The sequence below is a fragment of the Arvicanthis niloticus genome, chromosome Y (genome assembly GCF_011762505.2).
Source record: "Arvicanthis niloticus isolate mArvNil1 chromosome Y, mArvNil1.pat.X, whole genome shotgun sequence".
In the NCBI taxonomy this organism is placed as follows: Eukaryota; Metazoa; Chordata; class Mammalia; order Rodentia; family Muridae; genus Arvicanthis; species Arvicanthis niloticus.
This window is the reverse complement of record NC_133431.1, coordinates 11,081,287-11,102,837: the sequence shown is the minus strand read 5'-3', so window position 1 is coordinate 11,102,837 and position 21,551 is coordinate 11,081,287. Positions and strand designations below refer to the sequence as shown.

The following is a 21,551-nucleotide window of genomic DNA, read 5'->3' as shown; positions in this document are numbered from 1 at the left end:
CTGTCTTTGGATACTCAACAGCCATTGGTTGAGCTCCTGTCTTAGGATGGTGAGGCTTCCCATTTTAGGGGCAAGGGTCTTGAAGTGTTCTCTTACCTATCATTGACTATCTGGCTTAGTGCATAAGTTAGGGTTTAATCCTCATTAGTCTTGATGACAGAAGTTTTAGAACCCCCTACTTCCAGCCTGTAATAATGCATGTGTATGGGTTTCATTCGAATAGCGTCTATCTGCTGTCATACAAAAGCCATCAGTTTGTTGAACAGCATGGTCTCGAGAGTCAATCAACTTTACAATGCCTGAATAGTCAGCATAACAGCAACACTCTTTTTAAGGGCAACATATAACTCTCTCTGTCAGAGGAGTAAAAAGTATAAGCCTCTTCTATTCTGTTTACAAATGTGTTATAGCAGAATCTAAATCTATAGAAATGCAGAACTATTCATAGTTTTTGATCTTAACAAAACAAGTAAGAAAATCCCTGTTCCTGCTCCTGTCAATCTCAACCCCCAAAAAACAACTATAGTAACTGTGGTAGTAGGTTTTCTCCTGGGGTAGCATGGCCTCCTGTATAGATATGGTTAGCTCATTGGTTTTGGGTTGTTACAACTTCTTCATTAATTATTGTGTCTGGGTCATAGTTGTCTTAAGTTCTCAAAATTTTAGAGCTTCAGTCATCTGAAGGAGCCTCAGTCAATGGCGTGCCCTCATCAGAATGGCTGGTTGCTACATATTTGAGAGATAGTGTTGATGATTCATTAGTGTGGTTCGGTGGGGCAGTTGAAGCAGTGAGAAGCAGCTGGGTGCTTGATCGAGCATAAGCTTGGAACCCTGGACCATTATTGGACGGCAGGAGTTCTGCTCTGATCCTAGGCCCTGGTTCTTTTCATTTAGCTTCAGCCTTCTCCACAGCCCCTCATACAGAGAGGTTTACTACCATCAGTCATAAGGAACAGGCCTCAGGCCCTGGAGAGATTTACATACTCATGAAGCACCTGAAGCTCTGCCCAGTAAAATACAGACTCTCCTACCACCTGGCTGGAAGACAGTCTCTTCCTGACTGCCCTCTCATGAAAATGCAGCACCCTCAGCTCCTTCTCCAGCATCATGGCTGCCTGCATGCTGACATTCTTCCTGCTATGTTGGTCATGAATTAAACACTTGAAAGTGTAAGACAGACCCAATTAATTATTTGCCTTTAAAACAGTTGCCTTGGTCACAGTGTCTCTGCTTAGCAATGGAAATTCTATCTGATACTGAAGTTGGTATCCCAGACTTAAGTATACTTATTGGTAGACCTGACGATGCTTTTGTTGGAAGCAATGTGTATTTTTAGACTTTGGATTTGTACATGCATTAAGTGGAACTTCATGGCTCATGCTAGTAGAACACATATGTACTAAGAGTGGTTTGAAATTTTTATATAGTTTTTATAAAGTTTTCATGAAGAATGTTGCTGCCTTTTGCTCTCATCTGAAGGTAAAGAGGTTAATTTTGTTAATTGCATTGACAAAGGAAGTCTCAGGAAAGCCAAGCCTAGCCTTTGGCCTGTGTTGACTCCCATGGTGATTGTTTTGATAATGCTTAATAATCTTAGAAAGGAAAAGTATGAAATGTTAGCTTCAAAGAGAAAATCTCACCAGGAAGTTGAATGAAGCTAAATCCTATGATCAAAGACACACAATGGTATTAAAGAAATGGTGGTATTATGGCAAGATTCCATCCACCTAAACATACGGATGTGAAGTTGTATGGATGAGTACTGTATAATGTTAGGCATTATTATTAACTCATTATTGTATTTATGTGGACATAAGAAGATACAAGTATGTGTCAAATTGACAATTGAAGGATTGTTATTACTATACTAGGTTTTCAATTTAAAATCTAAAAGGATATAGGATATACTTAGGTCCAGGCATGGTGGTACACACCTTAAATCCCAGGAGATGAACTTCAAGCAGATTTCTGATTCAAGTTTTCCTGGTACAGAACAAGTTTTAGGTAATAAAAAGCTTAGGTATGGGCAAAGTGTTACACAGGTATTACTCAACATTCAGAAGACAGAGCAATGCAGATCTCTGAGTTCAAGGTTCATCTACAGAGCAAGTTCAAGGATAGCCAAGCTTTGGTAGTGAAGTTGTTGAAAAATAGAAAGCTGGTGATGATGTAATAGAAGGGGCCATGTTTGGGCCCCAGGAGGCAGAGGAATTCAGGAACTTTGTCCATGTGGCACTGCTTTTAGAAGAAAGAATAGAAGGGATGACTGAGACTGAGACAATTGATGCTGGTTGGCTGTAGTTAGAAAATTAGTGGTGATGAAGAAGAAACCAACATCACTGAGGTGACATCTTCTGCTAAGTGTTTTCTGAGAAGAGAAAGAAGTTGTATTCCAGAGGTAGCCAAGGTTGTCCCTTGTAGTGCAGCTTGACTCAGTCCTGGGTAAGACTCACCCAGGTGGCACTGGTTTTAAGGCATGAATGTTTCATGCAGTGCAGCTAAGGCTTGGCACCATGAAGGAAGCATGAGAGGAACAGAGTCAAGACTCTTTGTCACAGAGGAACCCAGCATATTGAAGATGTTAGTCCCATGGGATGAGCAGAAAGAACAACAGCAGCAGTTGAGTGGAGTCAAGCAGAACCTAGTGTACTACAGAAGGAAGAGCTGGAAAAGTGACCCAGCTTCTTTTGAGGAGCTCAGAAGATCATCTGTGGATCCCAGATACTCGAACAAGAAGCTGTAATTTTGAAGTGATTTTGCAGACCTCAAGAGTTTTAGGATCCAGAGCTGTGGGATACCTTCTCAGGAAAACTACTTTCAGGAAATATAATCAGCCAAAGAGAAAGAATTGTGCTGCAGTGATCAGGGAAGGAAGGAGTTGGAGATCTAAAGAACAGTTTGACATCAGACATGGAGATGCAGAGTTTGGAGATTGCCTTGCTGGCTTTTGGTCTTCTTTTGGCCCAGTATTTCCTCACAATGGTGATTAAGAATGGTGACCTATATCCTGTGAATTTGGATGGATATGATGTGCTATATTTACGAACATATAGGGGATTACAGTTACATGATTGGAATGGCCTCAGAAGAGACTTTGAACTTTGGACTTTTAACATTTATGAGACTGGTATAGATGATGGAACCTTTTAATTTGAACCTCACATATTTTATATTATGTTATTTTTAAATATGGTCCCCATACACTCATGTGTTTGCACGATCATATGGGGGCCAGGCAGTTGAATGTGGTAGTATAAATATGCTTGGCTCAGGGAGTACAAGGAAGTTATTATGAGATGTGGCTTTGTTGGAGGAAGTGCATCACTGTGGGGGTGGGGTTTGAAGTTCCACCCAGTGCTGAATGGACCCTCCTAATAGCTCCCTGGCAGACAGTCTCTTCCTGGCTGCCTTTGGATCAAGATGCAGAACTCTCAGCTTCTTTGCCAGCATCATGTTTTCTTGCATGCCTGCCATGTTTCCTGCTATGATGAAAAAGGACTAAATCTCTGAAACTGTAAGCCAGTCCCAATTGAACTGTTGCTTTTATAGGAGTTGCCTCATTCATGATTTTTCTTCATAGCAATGGAAACACTAAGACCTAAACCCTATGACTGTATTTAATAAGGTCAAGCCTTTGCACAATTCTCTAGTCTTCATTATCATGAAAGAATATATGCTAGAGTCTAAGCATGCCCCCTTGTGACACAGGACACACCTCCTGAGTCTTAAACACACCCCTTGTGACTCAGGACATGCCCCCTGTGTCTCAGGACATGCCTTCTGCGTCTTAAACATGCCCCCAGAGTCCCAAACACATCCCCTGTGACTCTGGACAGAGTTCTAAACAGGCTCCCTGTTTCACAGGACAAGTCCCCCTGAGTCTTAAGCAAACTCTCTGTGACACTGGACATGCCCCCTGATTCTTAATCTTGCCCCTATGACTCAGGACATGCCCCCTCAATCTTAAACATGCCCCCTGTGAGTCTGGACTCACCTCCTGAGTGCTAAACATGCATGCTGTGTCTCGGGACACACCCACTGAGTTTTACACACATCCCCCCTGTGTCTCAGGACACACCCCTGAGTCTTAAACATGCCCTCTGTTACTCAGGTCACACCCTCATAGTCATAATGAACATGTTTGGTATAATGAAGCCTTTGCACACCTCTGTAGTCTTCATCATTATGAAACTATTCATACTGAACAGTGGTTACATACTGTGCTAAAGCCTTTACATCATGGGGTCCACTGAGATCCAACACAACTCAACCACAGGACAAGGCAAATGATAAGAATTTATTGTAATCAAGTCACTGCTGATAAATCAGGGCCACAAAATTACACTCAAGCTTAGCTGCAATACCCCAGCCTCAGCCCCACCCTGAACCAGAAAGTTATATAGCATCCAAAAGTCAAAACCACGAAGTAATGTGCCAAGTTACAGTTACATTTTTTCTCCAATCACATTTTTTTTCTATTGTTACTCTGTGTCAAATGATACAGAATGTAGGTTGTATGGTCAACACTATCACAGCCATTTGTTCTTTTGTGGTTAGGAACATGCATTATATTTTGAGGAATAAAACATGAATAACAGAAATTATGGTTAGGAACAGTTGCTATGTTTTAGGGAACAAACCATGAATCATAAAAGCTGGTCAAATATTATTAAGTACACAGGTCCCCTATGACCTGGGACTTAAACTTAGTTTCAGTTTATGATTAAATGAAGGGTGGTGACAAAAAGGCAGTCCTTAGGGCAAGTTTCTTTTGCTTCTTCCCAACATTGGTATATCATAAACACATTAGAATATATAACAGAGCACATATTGAAGACATATCTTACAAATGTAATCAATGAGATAAAACCTTTTCACAACACAGTCATCTATGAACATAGAAGAACACATCCTGGAGAGAAACGCTATGAATAAGCAATGTGGTAAAGCCTTTGCATGTGGCAGTCCTCCTAGAAACCATGAGAAAAATTCATAATGTAGAGAAACACCATGCAAGTAGTCAATGTGTTAAAGTTGTGTACTTTCTGGTATCTTTATATAAAAGTAAACTCTTCAGCATGAAATCAATCTATTAAAGCCTTTGTGTATCACAGTAGTCTTGAGGACCCTCAAGAATACCAAAAGTAATCTGTGACTACAAAGAACTTGGTCAGATCTTACCCAACACACGTACACTGAGTTACTCAAGGAAGGTCACTTCCAATCCCTAACACTGGAGTCACCATTACAAAAAAAAAAACATAAAAATAAAACTGATGATGACGGGGTAATAGTTTTCCAATTTGGCAGCCTGCATTTATTCATGTCAGGTGAATGAAGACACACTAGATTGATAGGTATATAATTTTGGAACTTTAGCATAATTGAAGGAATATTGAATTTTCAACTTTGGAGATACGGCCAATGCACTTTCAGTGTTAAGTCAGGTCAGATGATTGAGACACAGGCCATTGGCTGTAGCTGTGTGTGTCATGTTACAGATCACAGAAGCTAACATTGGACATAACAGCCAGCTCAAAGAATAGCGAATTGATGCCAATTTCTCAGCCAGGAAACTGCCTACCCTTTTTCAATGTGAATGTAAGTATATATTTGTTTTCAATTATGTTTCTTTTTTCTTTTTTAATTAAAATTTTAAAAATTATTAATATTCCAAAGTTGCTTCCTTTTCTAGTTCCTCTTCCTTGAGGTCTTTCTCCCCATCTTCTTCCCTGCTGCCTCTGAGAGGTTTCTCTCCCACCCACCTACCCACCAGCACCTCACCTCCACCAGCTTCCCTTTTCCCTGGGGCATCAAGTTTCTACAGGTTAAGTGCATCCTCTCCCATTTTGGCCAGACAAGGCAGTCCTGTTCTGCACACATGCCCGGTGCCATGAACCATGCCCTGTATGATGTGTGGTTTTTGGCTTAGACTCTGGAAGCCCTGAAGTGTCCAAGTTAGTTGACACTGTTGTTCTTCCTATGGGGTTGCCATCCTCTTCACTGCCTTAAGTCCTTCCTCAGACTCATTCATATGGAACATTTCACCCTACAATTATATATATATATATATATATATATATATATATATATATATATATATATATATATAAATTTTAGCCAAACTAATGAAAAGACAGAGACAATATCCTATTTACTAAAATCAGAAATGAAAAGGGAGACATACAATTTACACACACACACACACACACACACGTATATATCAGGGGCATCTCTGCCTATACACTAAAGGCCTGAAATCAACCATAGGCATGAAGACAGTGGTAGGACTAACATGCATGTCTGATAGGACAAAGCCTTTGGTCTCTGTGGAAAAACAATGAAACAGATGGCTAGAAGCTATTGTAAACAAGCATCTTTGGTGGAAGCCTGAGTATTCATAGACCTTGGGCAGCCTTGATGGATAGTACCAATTTAGATAAGGACAAGTGAATCATAGGCAGAGTTATAGTGACCTGTCCTCTGAACCTTCGCCCAACTGACACTCTGTTCTGGAAGATATCTGTACTCCCCCTGAACACCCTCACTCCTGTGTCATCCCCCTCCCCACATCCTGCCTTTTTGTGTATATAACCCTTGTGTGAAATAGTAAAATTTGCAATCTAATCAGGGTATACACAGGTCGCCATTCTTTGCATCTTTGCCTGCTACCCCCTGCTCTTTTTCAGGTGATCTCCCCGGACCCCCGTTTAATGTCCTTCTGGACAGGAATATATATATATATATATATATATATATATATATATATATATATGTATCAGAAACTCATGGTATCTTCTCTAAATTTGACCATATAATCTGTCACAAATCAATCCTCAACAGATACAAGATGACTGAAATATTCTCATGCATCCTATCAAATCACTAGACTAATCTAGACTTCAATAATAACAAAAAACATCATAAGGCCACATACTGAACAACTTTCTACACAATAAATTGCTTTGACCTAAAGAAAACAAGTAAGGAAATCCCTGTTCCTGCTCCAGTCAATCTCAACCCCAAAAAACAACTATAGTAACTGTAGTAGTGGGTTTTCTCCTGGGGTGGCATGGCCTACTGTATTGATATGGTTAGCTCATTGGTTTTGGGTTGTTACAACTTCTTCATTTGTTATTGTGTCTGGGTCAGAGTTGTCTTAAGTTCTCACAATTTTAGAGATTCACTCATCTGAATGAGCCTCAATCGAGGGTGCACCCTCATCAGAATGGCTGGTTGCTATATCTGTGAGAGATAGTGTTGAAGATTGATTAATATGGGACAGTGGGGCGGTGGGCTGTGAGAAGAAATTGGCTGCTTGGTTGAGCATGAGCATGGAACCCTGGACCATTATTGGGCAGCAGGAGTTCAGCTCTGCTCCAGGGCCCTGGTTCTTTTCCTTTAGTTTCAGACCTCTCCACAGCCTCTCCCACAGAGAGGTCTATGACCATCAGTCATGAGGAACAGGACTCAGGTCCTAGAGAGATTTACATAATAATGAGGTACCTGAAGGCCATGGGTGGAGCCAATTAAGCATTCTTCCCCAGCCCCTCCCCCCTCTCTCCCTCCCTATTTAACTAAGGTCTGCCCTGAGTTGGGGGGGGTGCATCCAGATCCAACCACCATCTGCTATGACATTAAAGCCTGTAAAAACCCATGGACTTTTTTGTGTCATTGGGACTGTACCCATGAAGAACCCTGGAAGAGGTCTTTAATGAGCCACAGCTGTGGCACTTAACTTCACCCTGGAGGAACCCTCTCAGCGTTTCCCAGACACAATTACCTAGAGATTAGGAAGGCTCTTTCACTGAGGGTGGCAGTATCCTTAATCAAGTGGTCATGGACTGGATGAGAGAGCAGCCTGAACATGAGACAGTGAGCAAGCAAGAGACCAAGCCAGGAGACAGTGTTTGTCCATGCTTTTTGCCTTCAGTTTCTAATCTAAACTGTCAGAATGATGGACTGATCTGACAGAACCATGTACAACAACCACTTATTACCTGAGAGGCTTTTGCTTGGAGGTTTCAATCACAGCAGCAGAGTAGCAAATTAGAGCAACAACAACAACAAAATGATATGAAAGGGTTATTTGTTGCTGGACACAGTCCATGTTGTAGATTGTGAACAGGACAAATTTTGAGTAGAAAGGTTTTAGGATTGGTTGGTGTCTTTGACTCTCCACTGGGAGTCCTGCCTGACTGCAGATGTGGCCTCTTCATAGTCATCTCTCACTGCTATGCATTTCAGCTAAGATCAACCCCATAGACTCATTGGTGCCCTCCAATTTGTGGTCTCTGGCACATCCTAAGTATAACCCCTTCTCCCAGCAAGCTGCAGATTTTCATTCATTTTCCCCCTTTGGCCCTCTCTTGTCTCTCACCACACCTGTTCCTATTAGTTATAGAGAGGTGAGCTCACCTTCCAAGAACTACAACAAACCTTCAGTCTTTCCAGTGGTCAACTTGGGCATCTAAGGCCCTTAACCCAACAAGATAAGAAAGCAATAACAGAAGGCTGAAGAGATGGCTCAGTGGTTAAGAGCACTGGCTACTCTTCCAGAGGTCCTGAGTTCAATTCCCAGCCACCACATGGTGGCTCACAACCATCTTTAATTTGAACTAATGCCCTCTTCTGGTGTGTCTGAAGACAGATACATGGTACTCATATATATTAAATTAATTAATTAATTAATAAAAAGCAGTTTGGATAACATTTTAAAAAATAAAGCAATAACAGTGTTAGAAAGGCTGATTAATCACCATGGGGAAGTTAAATTGCTTCTCCAAATGGAGTTACAAAGGCTTATGTCTAGACTGCAGAATCTCTAGTGGTGGTTCTCAACCTTCCTAGTGCTGGGACCCTTGAATACAGTTCCTCATATTATGGAGACACCCAAAGCATAAAATGAATTATACTGCTGCTTCCTAATTGTAATATTGCAATTGTGATGAACTGTAATATGAATATTTGATTTGCAGTTGGTCACAGGCAACACTTGAGAAAAGGTTCTTAGATTCCCACAGAGGTTGTGACCCACAAGTTGAGAACTTGCGTTTTATGGTATCTCTTGATGATTAAAAGCAATTAAACGTCTTGTAATTTAGATCAATGGAAGCCTACAACAGCCTTCTCCAGACAGGGTTACAAAGGACACAGAACCATCAGAAATGAATGTATGAATCACTCCTCCTGCTGAGGTTATTACCAAGGTTGGAGAAAATACTGCATGGGTAGTGGGGGAAGGTCATTATAAATATAAACAAAGGCCACATGACTAATTGCACAAATGAGGATTATAACTGATGTGAGTGTTCCTGTCATATTTTGTTAATGTTGTATTTCTACAGACAGTTGTGATTTCTTTCTTCAATTTTAGAAATTAATTAAGAGAATATCAATGGTTATCATACTTGATGTTGCTACACTGAAAAATGTTCCCACAATGCATTATAACATTTTTATGTGTCTCTGCTTGTACAAGGGGTAGTTCAATCATTTTAGGCATAATTGTAACTTGGTGCAATACATAATGCTGAAATTGTGTTCTTTTTTGCTGAAATTGTAACATTTAGGCATTATTATGACTTTTTTCTCAATTTAGAAATTAACCATGACATAAGAAGATATGATTGTGTGTAAAGTTGACATGGGGCAGAGTTGAGATTGCTGTCTTGATGGTTAACTCTATTATATCTGGAATTAACTAAAACCCCAAAAGTGACTTTAATCTGAGTCTTGAAAAAAAAGGAGAAGGGGGCATGGGATAGGGGTTTTCTGGGGGTGGGGTGGGGGAAATGGGGAAAGGGGTGGCATCTGAAATGTAAACAAAATATCCAATAAAAAATAAAGTAAAAAAAAAAGAGAAAGGATCTTCTACAGGTGTGCTGTGGCTACATCAGCACTCTGTGACGTTAGTATCTGGAGAAGACGGAGACATCAAATGAGGAACTGGACTGAGTGAGGACAGTACCTGTGGAACAGAAGGTGGCTATCATCTGTGCAGCCATCTTGAGCCGTATACCCTGAGAAGAGACTTGTTTACAACAGCCTACAGCAGCTGAGCACACTCTGATAACATTTTGTTTTTCCCACATAGCTGGTTTTGCTGTTCAGTGCCCCCAGCTGCAAGGCCATGTGATATCCACACCTGCAAGCCATGTGGTATCCATGCCTACAGGACTCACATGGTATCCATACCAGCAAGACTCACGTGGTGTCCATGCCTGCAAGGCACGTGGCAAAGCGTGTAAATACCCAGTATCTCCTTGCAATAGATGAGACAATAAAAGAGACTAGAGACTTGAACACACACCCTGCCTTTTCTCTGTTCTTTGCATCTCTTGCCCCACCATCCCCACTCTCTCTCTTGCTAGACCCTGACCTGCCGATCAGAGCAGCAGCTTGGTCTGGGACACAGTGGCCCCCAAGCTGGGCAGTGTGGTCCTCAACATAGTGGCTCCCAAGCAGGGGGCAGTGTGGGTCTCAACAAGAACAGAGAAAGCATCTGTGTGTGATTGGACCTTTCTAGTGAGTAGGCAAGGCCAGAGCATTAAGAAGAAAAGCACGTACAGACATGAAGAAAATCATATAAACCTCTCCAGGGTGGCCAGACGGTAGCCATTTCTGTGGCCTCTGCTTGTCACATGACCACATGGTAGTTCTAAGGAATTTGTTTGTTGATATAGTCAGAGTAGAGAAAACGTATATTATTATTATATTATTATTATATTTTATAGTATTTATGTTTAATAATATTATATATTATATTATTATATTATATTATCATAGAATTGTTATATTATTATATTTTATATTTGTAATGCTTAATAATATATTATATAATATAATTTATTATTTTATCATATTATAATATTATTATATTATAGTATATTTTATAATATTTAAAATATTTAATAATATAATATTATTATATTATTTATAAAAAACTTGATTTGTGGGGAAGGCTTCAGTTAAATGTGATCCTAGACAAAATGCCTCACACACGTCTTGCTTCCAAACGGATGAGTCCCGTATGCTATGCAGGAATGTGAGGCAAACACTGGTTTTGATGACCGGTGCCTTGGCCAGGTAAAGAAACCAGAGCCACGGACACCAGGACATCCTGCTATTCTGTTTCCTCCTTGTTTTGCTTTTGGGTTTTTCTTGGTGTGTGTGTGTGGGGGGGTTCTTTCTCTTTTCTTTTTTTCTTTTCTTTTCTTTTTTTTGGATATAGTTTCACTTGTAGCCCAAGCTGGCCTGAGACTCTTAGCAGTCCTCCTGCCTCAGCTTCCCAAGTGCAGGTATGAGACATTGTACCCAGCTTTACAGCACAGTTTTTAAAGCAGTTTTTTGGCTGACTTGTTTTCCCACAGTGCTGAATTGGTTTGCAAAGGCGCCAGGAAATGGCTGTAGGAGAAAGAAGAAAATGTTTGTGAGGGTCTTCCCAAAGGCATCTGTGCTAAGAACAAACTCCAGAAATGCCTTTTCTTGCTTTGAACATGGCCTCTACACAGCATTAGCTTTCTTAGTAAAAAGAAAAGGACAGCTGCATGGATATTGGAAAAACTATGATTTATGGGTGATGTGCTCCCTGAGGTCTGGGAGGTATGGCTATGGGGGTGTCACCAGCCATGGGTGTGTGAGAGGAGCAATATTTATACATAGGAAGAGACTTTTGATGCTAAAGTCAGAGAAGAATGTGGTTTGTAGGCACCCTAAAATAAAGCTTACCTAGTGTTATGGAAGCTAGGTGAAGGTTTTTACTGAGTTCAAGCCAGGGCCCATTCCAGTGGTGTCTCATTTCTCCAAGTAGAGTCTGCGTATCCTAAAGAAATACACACACACACAGACGCCCAAGTTAAAATTTTTATATAATTTCTTTTTTTGTTTTTTTGAGACAGGGTTTCTCTGTGTAGCCCTGTCTGTCCTGGAACTCACTCTGAAGACCAGGCTGGCCTCGAACTCAGAAATCCCCCTGCCTCTGCCTCCCAAGTTCTGGGATTAAAGGTATGTGCCACCACTGCCCGTTTAGACATATTTATATATATTACAGACATGTTTATATATATTACAGACATATTTATATATACTATAGACATATTTATATGTATTGCAGACATTTGAATATTTGTTTATTTATATTTATTTATTTATTTATTTATTTATTTATTTATTTATTTTTTGGTTTTTTGAGACAGGGTTTCTCTGTGTAGCCCTGGCTGTCCTGGAACTCACTCTGTAGACCAGGCTGGGCTCGAACTCAGAAATCCGCCTGCCTCTGCCTCCCAAGTGCTGGCATTAAAGTCGTGCGCCACCACTGCCCGGCTGAATATTTGTTTATTATACATATATTTATATGTTGCAGGCATATTTATATATCATAGACATACATATTTATATATGTTATAGACATATTTATATATATTAGACATATTTGAATATTTTTATTATACACATATTTATATGTATTACAGACATATGTATATATGTTATAGAGATATTTATATATATTATAGACATATATTATAGACATATTTATATATATTATAGACATATTTTTATATATTACAGACATATTTATAGACATTAAAGACGTATTTATATATATTATAGACATATTTATATATATTACAGACATATTTATATATGAATGCCATTTCTCTCCAGGATGTGTTGTTCTACATTCATCAATGATGGTGTTATGAAAGGGGTTTTATCTCATTGATTAATTTGTGAGATGCGGAGTCAGTATGTGTTGTTATGCGTTCACGCATGTGTATAATAAACAGATATTCAAATATGTTCCCATGATAGAGTGGTGAAACTTCAATCAGAGTTGAGAAACCACACAGTAATTCTATCAGAAAACGTTTAGTGTGGAGAATTATTAACCTGAAGTGTGTAAGTGAGTAGCAGGAAATAAAAAGAACCCCATGAAGTCCATTTATGGTATAAGGAATGGCTACCGCCTCCCTCTAGGATGAGAAAGGAATGTCAAGGGGAAGCCTCGTAATACCATAGCGAAGATTGTGCAGGTACAATAGGAGCAGGAAGGAACCCTGTTGTCTCCTTCATGATATGTAGTAGAGAACAAATAAATAAATAAATGAAATAAATAAAAAATAAATGAAATTAATTAATTAAATAAAATGAATAAAAGAAATGAATGAACAAAGAAATAAAAATAACATTTATTTAACTTGTAGATGCAAGATATAATCGAGCAGTGAGGTGCTGTCAGGCAGAGTGGAAATGCTCAAAGTCTTTACATTGATTTTCACGAGGATAAAAAACATGAATGTGACACTGAGGGGAAATAGACAGTGCATGGCTCCACGGCTCACTGACCCATTTCACAGACACTGGTACCAAAGGAGTGAGTCACACAGACATTTCTAGGACGAGTCTCCCTTTAAACATTTAATTGGGTTTGTTTTGTTTTTTCTTGACTTTGTTAAGTTTGGTCTTACTTTATAGGAAAATATATATTATATATATTTATATTATAATATATATATTATATATATATATATTGGAATATGTATATTCCAGTAAAGTAAGACCAAACTTATATATATATATAAATATAATATATATTTATAACATAAATATATATTATATAATATATATTATATATTATCATATATACATCATATATATATGATATATATGTAATATATAATATATTAATATATTATATATAAATATATATTATATAATATATATTATATATATTATCATATATACATCATATATATATATATGATGTATATATGACCTGCTCAGTCATATAATATTACATGTATGTATGTTTTCTGGGCTAACCACTTGGCAGTGGACAATTCCCTAGGGAAGAGGACCTCCTTTGCTTCTACCATTTCTTAGTTGTCTATAGTTCTTGGTGTAGGACTGAGACCTCACAGGCTCTCCCCTATTCACGTTGGCATGTTCACTGGTATCATCTTTGTTCAGCTCACCTTTGGGTAGTGTCTGCTGGTGAGATTTACGGATGTGTCTTGTGACAGGGGACACACTTTCACAGCAAACTCCTTGACCCTTTGGCCCTGGCAATCTTTCCAGTCCACTTCTGGTTAATTGTGTTTATTAAAAATTGTTTATTTATGAGTGTATCCATGTCCATCTGCATGTATTTGTTTGGATTAGCACATATTCTTTTTATATTTTTTATTTGTTTTTAATTATATTATGATGATGATGATGATGATGATGATGATGATGATGATGATGATGATGGTTTTTCAAGACAGGGTTTCTCTGTGTAGCCCTGGCTGTCCTGGAACTCACTCTGTACACCAGGCTGGCCTCAAACTCAGAAATCTGCCTGCCTCTGCCTCCCAAGTGCTGGAATTAAAGGAGTGTGCCATCAATTATTGATCATTATTGGTTTTCAATTAGTATTGATAATTATTGATTAGCATTAATTGATTATTGATTGGCATTGATTATTGATAGTTATTCCATCACCATCATCCCCTTGCCTCTGCCTCCCAAAACATCAGTTTTAAAGCACTGGATTGGTAAAATTCTGTCAAGAGACACAAGTGAAAGTGGAAGGTAGAAACTCAGGATTTCTAAAATTACAGCCAATTTTTTCTCTACGGCTGCTTGCTGCTTATTTAAGTCTGGTTCCTGTTCCTGTTATAAACACTTGGTCAAAACAATTTAGAGAGCAAAGGGTTTACTTTAGCCTACAGTTTACAGTCCATCATCTATCAATGGCTAGAGAAGAGCTCAAGGCAGGAACCCAGAGGCAGGAGCTAAAGCAGAGCTCATGGAAGGATGCTGCTTACTGGTTTGTTCCCTACTTCTGTTCAGCCAGACTCCTTATACAACCTCCTGTGGACCTGGTTCTCCTCCAACAATTAGCAAGGAAGAAAAATGTCTCATAGACATGTCCATTTGCTGGAGACTTGTAGAAACCTTTCCACGGATATTTGCTTGAGGAAGTGCAGCCCAAGACAGTTCATTAAGTACAGCTTGCTGCCTGCTCCTGATAATGGAACAGCAGTGTACCACAATGAGAAAAACCACAGGATGTCCCTCCAGGTAGTTGACATCGATATGAGAAAAGACCACAGGATGTCCCCCTAGATGGATGAAGATAGTAAGATCAGGGGGTTCTGCGTATTTTATATGGGTGGTGACATAGCCTCTCCCAGGTAAAGGTGAGGTAGCCAGGTGGATTCTGGGAATGTATGGCTGACTTCGATATGCTCCTTTTTCCTCGTATTGTCCTCCCTCCCCATTTCCTTGTTAGGAACTGTGTGAGTTGAGAGTTGCTATCGCATTAAAATCAGACCCCGACAAGTCTCTGTTTGCTTGGTCTCACTTCTTTTTCTCACCCATGTTCCTTTTCAGGTGAGATCCCCCTCGATACCTACGAATACCTGAAACCTGCGGGTCGGGTCATCCATTGGCCAATCCAATAGAGGCAGTTTTTTCAGTCATGAGTCCCTCTTCTTAGGTGCATCAAGTTGACAACCAACAAAATCCATCGCACCATGGCCAGAGAACATTGTCAAGACAGCTCAGCAACACTGGGCCACCGAGGGCAGGAGTAATAAAGAGACTCAGGCTGCCAGACACTAGACAATTCTCCATACTGGACTACATCCAGGTAAAAACCCAGCAAAATTAAAGTACTAATAAATCATTGGGCATGATGGTATATACCCATAATCCAACACTCAGAATACAGAAATAGGAGGATTTCAGGTTTGAGGACAGCCTTGGCTTCAAGTTTCAGTCAAGTCTGAATAACATAGTTTAAATTCCTGTTTAAAAACCAAAACTTCCTTGAAAACCCAAAATAAGGACAAAACCCCCAAGTAACTAACTCAAATACAAAGATACGTAAGAGATGATGATGTATCAGTGTTACTGGCAATCCAAGTAGTAACATTCTAAAGAAATGTGTTACTTTAGAATGTGTTACTATGGTCAGGCGGTGGTGGAGCACGCCTTTAATCCCCGCACTTGGGAGGCAGAGGCAGGGGGATGATGGTGATGGAATAATGATCAATAATCATGCTAATCAATAATAAATACTAATCAATGACCAATAATCAACACTAGTCAATAACCAAAAGTGATCGATTATCATGATAATCAATAATCGATAATAATCATTCAGTGCTAATCAATAATCGATTCTAATCAATAACTAATAACAATCAATAATTGATGGCACACACCCTTAATCCCAGCACTTGGGAGGCAGAGAGTCAGGAGGATCACAGTGATGGAATAACGATCAATAATCAATGCTGATCTATAATCAATAAATGGTAATCAATAATCAGCAATACTAATTGATAACCAATAATGATCAATAATTGATGGCACATGCCTTTAATCACAGCACTTGGGAGGCAGAGGCAGGCAGATTTCTGAGTTCCAGGCCAGACTGGTCTACAGAGTGAGTTCCAGGACAACCAGGGCTATACAGAGAAACCCTGTCTCGAAAAAAAAAAAATCCCCCCCCAAAAAAAATATCCAAGAAAAAAAAAGAATGTGTTACTATTTTAGTTTACTAAAAAATTAAACATATGCCCTCCTAAGCACTAGGTACAGCATTCTTTATCATAAACACTAGAGGCCACGATTGTTCAGCACTATCTTTTTTATTTTGGAAAGTTTTGATAGAAGTGTATCTTGAAGACACAAAATGATCCAACAGTCAACATTTCTGACTGTTACATGGGCTCCCCCACTTTTGGTTTTGAGGCATCTGATATTGTAAGTATCTACAACAGGAAAATTAATTTGGGGGGAGCCAAAATATCAATAAAGTACTTAAATTGAAAAAAAAAAGTTTTGGTTTTCTAATCATGGTTTTTCAAATCATGTTCTGTGAATGCTCAGAAGCAAATATACATGGGTATGGTGTGAATATAAAATAATAATAAAATAAATAATAAATATAAAAATGTCTCACCCAGGTTCACATGTTAAACCAGCTGAATGTGCTGTTGTGAGAGGATGTGTGGCATCAGTGGAAGAGGCAGGAACATGAATTTCAAGGTCTTCTGGCCTCCCTGGTTCTCTCTCTGTCAACTCCTCCAGAATGTGGCCTCAACTCACAGTATGATCTGCCCCTGTGACTATGGACTGATCTTTTGCAAAATCTTTGGCCAAAATCAATCCATTCTTAGGTACCCAGCAACAGCAATGGAAACTATGAGTAACAACCCACAAAAATAATCTGATGCACTACTCACCAAAATCCTGATTAAATCACTGCAAATTTATTTTGCAAGTTCTTAAACTTTTAAACGAAGCGCATTCCTGATATAGGTACATTTAAACTGTTTACAGTAAACTAAGTAACTGATAACAATTGCAGAACAAAATGTGCCAATCTTCAAGTGAAACCTCACAAAACCTAGGCTTAACCAATAAAATTTATTTGTGAACAAACCTGAGAACTCAAGGGAAGACAGACTGTGCAAGTCACAGGGCACATAAGCATAACAAATTGCTAACATTGTCTCTCTCAAAGACAGGGCAATCCATATTGCTACAGGCTATCTCAAAGACAGGGCGATCCACATTGCTACATTCTACACTGCAAAAAGTATCATGTTAAACCAAGATTATGTGTCGGCTTTGCAATGAAAATATCTTATTCACAATCTGTAGAAAGATGAGAGATAACAACGTCAATAGAAACAGTGAATTCTATAGTGTTAGTTGATCTTAAGATTAAGTTATTATAAATTGCAAGAATATTTTTATATATTTTAGCCCTTAATTGAAAGTTAAAATTTAGATAAGAATGGGAAAGAGATGAAACTGCTAGTTATTCAGAACATCAATATATAGATGCTGGTATGTCCTGGGAGATTCTTGTTAATTAAAATTACTTAGAAGGTAGATTCTTTGTCAGTGGTAATCAAATAACAAAATCTATTTAAAAGAAACCAACTGTTATATTGGAATATAAAAAAATAAATATTGCAAAATAAATATAAATTTAAAAAATATAAAAAATAAATATAAAAAAATCTTAGAAATAAACTTCCATTTATGGAATAAAATAAAAAATACTTACACAAGGAATAGACTAATTGGTCAAGCTCTGGGAAGGTCACAGGAAGAGACATCCTGGAAGATCACTTTGGTTTGAAATGTTTGATAGTTTTATCAGCCCAAGCCACCACCTTCTTTCTTTCTACTAAACTTTCAATATCTTTGAAGTCAGAATCAAAAACAGCATTTGACAGGCCAGTTTCTTTCAAACTCCAATAATGTTTTTTTAGGGCTGGAAGCAAAGCATTCAATAAACTACAAACAAGATGACAAGAAAAGAGAGATCCTCTGTTATAAACACACTATTGGCAGTTCTTTGGTACAACAGGCAAAGTATTACAGTATCATTTAAATGATTTCCTATGTAACTTTACTTGGCAATTTCTCTAAGCCTGCGCCAAAGTCTATGTGATGCCAAACTGTCCTTTTTTAAAAACTTTATGTTCACTCTCTTCCTTAATACCCATTAAACTATTAATATTAGTTTTTTCATAGTTCAAATTTGTTTTGTAGGAAATGTTCTACAGGTGGTCCTGGTAGTTTCTATGTGATTCCTGTGAGTCTATACCCAGATGGAACCCTGTCATTTTCTAAGCCCACAGCCTCTATGGCTTCTTCACAGTCCATGAAGTTAGACTTACAACAGTTCCATCATTATCAAATGTGGATATTTTTGTATATGACATATAAAATACAGTATAGTAACTACACAGAGATAGGAGGTGAGTGTGGGAAAGGCCTGGGAATCTGAGGAGGGGAGGACAGCTACAGCTCATAGATTTATAGATCTCTGAACTTTTGGCAACTGTACTTCTCTGGGGGAGTAAGATTACTAGGTCTGAATGTGCGATGAAAGTTTTACTTTTGATGTTCAGAGTATTCCCATAGTTTTAAGATTGGAAGTGACAAGTGTTTCACTTATATTTAAAGTGTGCATTTAAGCAACAGACAGACATTATGCAGACTGCCTACTTTCTTGGGAAAGTCTGAAATTGTCATCTGTCAGACAGAACTTTGTAGGAGATTGACAGCTCTGGAGCTGCCTCCAGTACCAAGCTCAGGCATAGGCCTTGGGGGATTAAAGAAAGATTCAGACTCGGTCATTCACTGTGAGAGAATGCCAATGCCTTACTGAAGCAGTTCAGTATATACACCAAGCCAGGGAAGGAAAACCACAAAGTCAGGAAAAAAACAGGAACTCAACTGTGGGGCATAGGATGTCAAGTATAAATTCCCTTCCTGGGGCATCATCCTCCAACAGGATGTTTTGTTCTTTTGTTTTGTTTTTGTTTTATTTTTTGTTTTATTTTTGTTTGTTTGGTTTGTTTGTTTGAGACAGGGTTTCTCTGTGTAGCCCTGGCTGTCCCGCAACTCACTCTGTAGACCAGGCTGGCCTTGAACTCAGAAATCCGCCTGCCTCTGCCTCCAAGTGCTGGGATTAAAGGAGTGTGCCATCAATTATTGATTATCATTGGTTATCAATTAGTATTGATAATTATTGATTACCATTTATTGATTGGCATTGATTATTGATCGTTATTCCATCACCGTCATCCCCCTGCCTCAGCCTCTCAAGTGCTGGAAGAAGTTTTGTTTCTTAGAAAAATGGCAGAATGTTACTTAGCAGACAGCAGCACATGGAGAGTCTCAACCAGGGCACGGCAGCCCTTGGGGTCTTACAGAGATGGATGGCCCAGAACTGCAGTCAAGGACAGTTTAGAGGAAAGTTTTTTTTTTATTTGTAAAGGAAAGACTGAACAAATAAGACTTCCACCAATGCCATTAAAATACAAAAAGAAAGAAAATGTAGCTTTTAATTTTTTACTTTTTATACCTGAAACAAAATAAATATGACAATGCCTTTTTTCGTTTGTTTTTTGTTTTTTGTTTTGTTTTTGTTTTTACTGGAGGCTCTATCATTAGGGACGATTATGTTATTTAAAATTATTTACATACTACTAAAATGAAGAACTCAGGCTAAAATTATTTCCTTTCATAATATGTATTTAATATGTGGAAGTCATAGAGTTAACTTGCAACACTTAATCTTTCTATAAATATATAAGAATTGACTATCCATTAAGAACAAGAACTCATTTAGCTTCTCCATACCTGCCTTCATAACTACAAGAAGCAATTTCAGCTTTTGAAAAAAAAGACTCAATTCAATATCTTTGTTTAGAACCTGAAATCTCTCCTACTGATGAATCTGGTGTATCTGAATTAAACTAAGATTTAATACTATATGTTTAAAACTCATTTTCCCTTAAACTTTATTAAAGAAATATGGCTTCTATTATTTTCAGGTACAAATTTTTAAGTTTCAAACACCTACACTGAACTGCAAATTTTTCTATATTTAGTACAAAAACTAGTATATTCTTTTTTTTTACTCTTCAGCAATAGTTAAGATAAAAACATGTCACAATAAACTCAAACTGTTTTAATAAGAGGTAAACCATCCTATTACCTTGTAACACACAGTCCCTGGGGTTGGCAAGGATGAAAGTGGTGAGGGAGATGCAGCCCATCCCCCTTGTCTTAGGAGAGCTGTGCAGCTCACTGTAATAGGAAAACAGTGAACAGACAAGAAGGTTTCTATAGAACTTGAAACTAATATGTTACAGAAATTTCAAGTTTCTGCAGACATTTGATTAAACAATAACTTACTAATTCCTTATATCCAGAAACTATGCCAGTGTAACTATATAACCTCACCTATACACTACATCCATACATGCGCACACATAGATATGCAGAGTATGTAAAATATCTCATATAATATAACGACCTCAAGGGTTTTCTTTTATACATATCAGGTTAAAACAGTCCAGATGCTCAGCCCATTTGCTTTCCCTTTGTTTTCTGTCTCAATCTTCTTAATTATGTGATTTCTAAAGAATAAAAGTAATTTGAGTTAATGTATCTGACTTGAAAGCTTAAAATACAAATTCTCTGTTACTTACTGTTCCCTCCTAAGTACTAGAAAGCTAAACCATAAACATTATATTTGTTTGATCAAAGGATAATTCTTGTCCAAACTAAAGACATGAACATTTTCTTTGTTTTCTTGTTTTTCATCTATTTTCAAAATAGGGTCTAGATTTCCTACTACTTCCATGGCCTTCTACTGACATTTATCAAGCACTGAAATTACAAGCTCACAAAGGCATATCCACTGGTGTTCTGTAACTTTCTCTACAAGATTAACTAGAACCTATCATCTCTAACATAGGAGTTGTCATTTATTTACTATGTGAATAACATATGTTTTCATAAAATGAAAAATACGTTTTTCCTGAGTTTTCTGCTCCTGGTTTTACATTGCTTTTTATAGAAGCCATTTTCTAACACATTAAACCCAATAACACCACATATAGGATTGAAGTCCTGTATTCAGCCACAAACCAGCTGGCTGACTACTATTCCAGAGAGTATGACATAAGAATCAAGTATACCATATTAACTCAGTAAAACTTATTACAGGAAAATGACAACAC

At 38.2% G+C, this 21,551-nt stretch overlaps 1 protein-coding gene across 1 annotated transcript in view; it reads left to right on the top strand.

The window, feature by feature from the left end:
- Window positions 1-15,449, top strand: part of LOC143437301 (uncharacterized) — a 281,257-nt gene extending 265,808 nt beyond the window's left edge. Inside the window, 1 exon segment of the mRNA XM_076922110.1 lies at window positions 15,379-15,449. Coding sequence (XP_076778225.1) covers window positions 15,379-15,449 — 71 coding nt within the window.
- Window positions 15,450-21,551: the final 6,102 nt, after the last annotated feature.